The sequence below is a fragment of the Rhagoletis zephyria genome, unplaced genomic scaffold (genome assembly GCF_001687245.7).
Source record: "Rhagoletis zephyria isolate East Lansing unplaced genomic scaffold, Rhagoletis_zephyria_1.1 Rzeph_scaffold_22404, whole genome shotgun sequence".
NCBI classification, from domain to species: domain Eukaryota; kingdom Metazoa; phylum Arthropoda; class Insecta; order Diptera; family Tephritidae; genus Rhagoletis; species Rhagoletis zephyria.
The window spans coordinates 1-4,321 of NW_016179462.1; the positions used below are offsets into that span (position 1 = coordinate 1).

At 33.2% G+C, this 4,321-nt stretch overlaps 1 protein-coding gene across 1 annotated transcript; it reads right to left on the bottom strand.

The window, feature by feature from the left end:
- Positions 1–1,628: 1,628 nt before the first annotated feature.
- On the bottom strand, positions 1,629–2,140 carry LOC108381393 (DNA-directed RNA polymerase II subunit RPB1-like). The gene is made up of 3 exons (XM_017637810.1): positions 2,087–2,140; positions 1,839–2,033; positions 1,629–1,776 (listed from the first exon to the last, which is right to left on the bottom strand). The coding sequence occupies exons 1-3, from the start codon at positions 2,112–2,114 to the stop codon at positions 1,748–1,750; spliced, it is 252 nt and encodes an 83-aa protein (XP_017493299.1). The 5' UTR covers positions 2,115–2,140; the 3' UTR covers positions 1,629–1,747.
- Positions 2,141–4,321: the final 2,181 nt, after the last annotated feature.

Here is a 4,321-nt window from a genome sequence, read left to right on the forward strand (position 1 = left end):
ATGGGCGTGGCACCGCCCACTTATGATCACATATATGTATCTCGGTAACCGTTCTACCAATTTGTACCAAACTCGGTATGATTATTGTGCCTGCCACATAGAAGCAAAACGTTGAAAATTACTGGAATCAGATTAAAATTACGACCACTTTTCATATAACGGCAAATTTCAGAAATGCTTGAAACTTCAATATTTCGAAATTTAAGGACGCTAATTTACTCAAAATTGATACACACCGGCTTACCATGTAGCGGTACCTGTGCCGGGTATTTAATGTTCGGCTCCGCTCGAACTTAGACTTTCTTACTTGTTTTTCTTTTTTTTTAACCGATTTCCAAAAAAGGAGGAGGTTATCAGTACGTCGGAAATTTCTTTTTTTTTTATGTATGTTACCGCATAACTTTGGACCACGTCAACCGAGAGGTGGTCCCATACTAATCTGGTTTAGATCCGATCAATGGATCATGAAATATATATATATATCTTTTTTTTAAGTCGTTTTTTTTTTTGCTAAAAACTACTTGTTTTCAGTATACTCCTCTATTTTTTAGATTTTATTGTTTTAACCATAGAAGTACATTCTTCGTCGAATCGACTAGCCGGCGACGTGTGTTGCTTACGTATACAAATATAAAAATGTTAGTACTGCTGGAGTTCATTTTTTTTTAATTTCATTTAATTTTTAGGAGCAGGTTTGATTTCTTTTTCTTTTTTTTAACTGTATACTTCAAATTTTTTATTTTATTTTCTGTAAATTTTAGGATTTTACTGTTTAAAAAATAACATCATTTCATTTTCAAAAACTTACTTGATTAGCTTTTTATTTTTTTTATGTAATTTTTTTCTTTTTTAACATAATTTTCTTTTAGTTTTTAGTTGTTATACATATATGTAGTATATGCAAAAAGAATAACGCTTAGATCTCCTTGTTAACAGATCTTTCAATTAGTCTTACGAAAGACAGAAAAGAGCTTCCAAGATAGTTGCCAGAATTGGCAATTGTTTTTCAAAAGGCTTTGGTGAGCCAGTATTGCCCTGTAAAGTCAAGATTATCTGATGCCCATATGTCCATATGAAAGCTCGGGCTGAAGAAATATAAATGTGTCTACTCAAGTGAAGCGAGGTGTAGGTACATCTGTGATGAAAATCAAGTGCTTTAATTTATAATAATGAAAATGCTGTAACCATTTTACGCGGTTTTTTTTCCGATCTCAAAGATCGAGTATGATATGAGAGGAGGATGTATAGGCCTTTAAAATGGTATACAATAATCTGTTGTCGGACTTGCCTTGTTGGGATTTTTTATAGGGTAAAGTAAAATAAAACCCATATTTCTCTTAGTTTTTTATATTTTGACCATCGATAATTTCCACAATTTCAAAATATGGAAAACTACCTAAAATTAAATCTATTTTTAAATAAACTGATAGCTCATTTAATGAAATCGCATGCAAATTGTCGAAGTAAGGCGACTTTTCTTAAATAAGGCCTTGAATTTATACTGTTTATGTGCCGGACTTTCAAATTTTTTGAGCGAAAGAATTTCAAATGTTTTCTCATAACGCCCGTCATTCTGGATTTATGAACTTCCTAAAAAATTTATAACCAAATAGGAAGAAATAACACAATTTAATGAAAAATTTAATTTATTTTGAATCTACTTTGTGAAATTTTAAAGTTCTTTTCATAATTCCGTATATTCAGCGTCATCGTTAAATTTCCTTAATCGTCACATTTAGCCGGACGCTCACCAATCTGGTTTCGCTTTGTTCCAGCCTATGTGATGAAAAAAGATAAAATTGATTACTGAAACCTTATCTCTTTTGTTTTGTACTCACTATCACGGGGAACTCTTGTTGGTCTCCAAGTTGGGCGTGTAGGTCTCCAAGTTGGGCGTGTTGGTCTCCAAGTTGGGCGTGTTGGTCTCCAAGTTGGGCGCGTAGGTCGCCACGTTGGTCGAATACCAGCAGGTCCTGGATCTCCAGGCTGCGCTTTAATCATGGCTATAGCAACGAAAAGCACAGCTCCGAAGACTAGAATTTAAAATGTTAGTTAAAATGTATCATGGCGGTAGGCAAAAACTTACGAAACACGAAGGAATTTTTAGGCAGCATATTTTTGATTATTTCAGTTAGGGGAATCAACGTCAACTGTTGGCTCTACATCAATTTAATTATGGTTTTATAGTTAAGTAGATAGCAGGTAATAAATAATGTTTAGGTAACACTTGCCGGCCTTTATTAATAGCAATTGCTAAAAATTATAACAATGAAATTTAAATAAAGGAATGTCTGAATGTAGATTGTGAAAAGGTTTATTTGTTAATGAAGCAGAAACGATTATTTCCGGCCGGCAAGACAATTAAGAAGATATGGTGAGACAGATGAAACTCAAAATTTCACATTATATGTACATGCGTACATATGTACATAATATGCATGTAATAAATATTTACAAATAATTAAAAATCAGTGTTCGATGCTTTCCAGAATAAATGTAGGTAAACAACAGCAGTTTAGCTAGAAAAATAAAAATTTCAGTAGTAGGATTTCAAAAATGTTTAAGGTCATTGGTCGTGAGTTCAGGAACGACGATATGCGATTTCATGAGTTGCATATATCAAATTTTTCTACATGCAGCCTTGCATATACATATACATATGTATGTGCTGCCCTTTTAGGCGGGCCCATCGAGGTTGTGGCATAAGTGTTAGTAGTTTCGCCTAAGAAATCCTTTTTTTGAGCTATTAAGTATGAAGTATTTGCTGATCTTCTGATTAAAAGATATAACGAATTTTGATTGAATAATGCTTTATTAAATCAATTCAACATAGTGTTTAACTAACTCGACCAAGTATAAAGTGGCATTGTTTAAATAGTTTCCACAATCTTGTTGTTCGTGTCCCCTTTGCTGGAGGAGATACGGTTGTACGTGGTGGAAGAATGCCCACCCTTGCTGGCCTATGCGGTGGAACTATTCCTTGCCTGCGTATTCTAATTAGTAATGGAGCTTGAAGCTCAGTATCCAAACCTAGTTTAACTCGTTGAGCGTGGGCAATAAGAATTAGCCCGGAAAGGAAGGCTTTGGAAAAAGAAATAAGAGGAGATTGTACATTGTTTTTTTTTTTTAATGATTTCACATTGGTTTACTTACCTAGGACGAAGATGTGTTTCGGTAACATATTGCCAAGCTGTTGTAGAGTGTGCAAACAATTTAGTTTTAAATTACAGATTTAGACGCTTTTTATACAGAAACAAAGTTTCTGGTTATCCAGCATTCATGCCCAACGCCGGCAGAACCCCATAAGCATGCCATGCCTGGTTTATAGTATATTCAAACACACCGCGCATAACATGAATAGGTATACTTTTTTTCTTTATTAGCCGTGCTGTTATCTTTAGTTGTGAGCATCGGAGAACCGGTGATGCGATAACCAATTTGAGTGTATTCTTGAACCACTGCACATAGTTAGATGGATCGGAATTTTTGGTGGACAAAATTCTTACGTTTTAACTTATAACAACTTTTTCCAATTTTTTTTTTTACCGCTGATATCGATTGTACTCAGTTATAAGAATTTACGTCACTCTCATTCAACGAAAATGTTTGGCCAACCTCCGTTTTATAGTCAGAAATCCAGCAATCTAAGCATGTTCGTAGCAAACACTACACTTCCTATACTTTTTTTTTAAGATTTTGTTGTATTAACCACAGAAGTACATTCTTCGTCGAATCGACTAGGCGGCCATGTGTGTTGTTTACGTATACAAAAATAAAATTGTTGGTACTTCTAGGGTTAATTTTTTTTTAATTTAATTTAATTTTTAGGAGCAGATTTAATTTTTATTTTTATTTTTTTAAACTATATACTTCTATTTTTTATTTAATTTTCTTTTAATTTTAGGATTATACTGTTTAAAAAATAACATAATTTCACTTTCAAAAACTTTTTTAATTAACTTTTTATTTTCTTAATTTAATTTTTTTTCTTTTTTACCATAATTTTCTTTTAGTGTTTATATATATATGCAAACGGAATAACGCTAAGACCTCCTTGTTAGCAGACTTTCAATTAGTCTTACGAAAGACAGAAAAGAACTTTCAAGATAGTTGCCAGAATTGGCAGTTGTTTTTGAAAAGACTTTGGTGAGCCAGTATGGCCCTGTAAATTCAAGATTCTCTGATGCCCACATGTCTAGATGAAAGCTCAGGCTGTAGAAATATAAATGTGTCTACTCAAGTGAAGCGAGGTGTACATCTGTTATTTGAATGTTTATAAAAATGAAAATGCTGTTATCTTTTTATGGAAGTAGAACAGTAA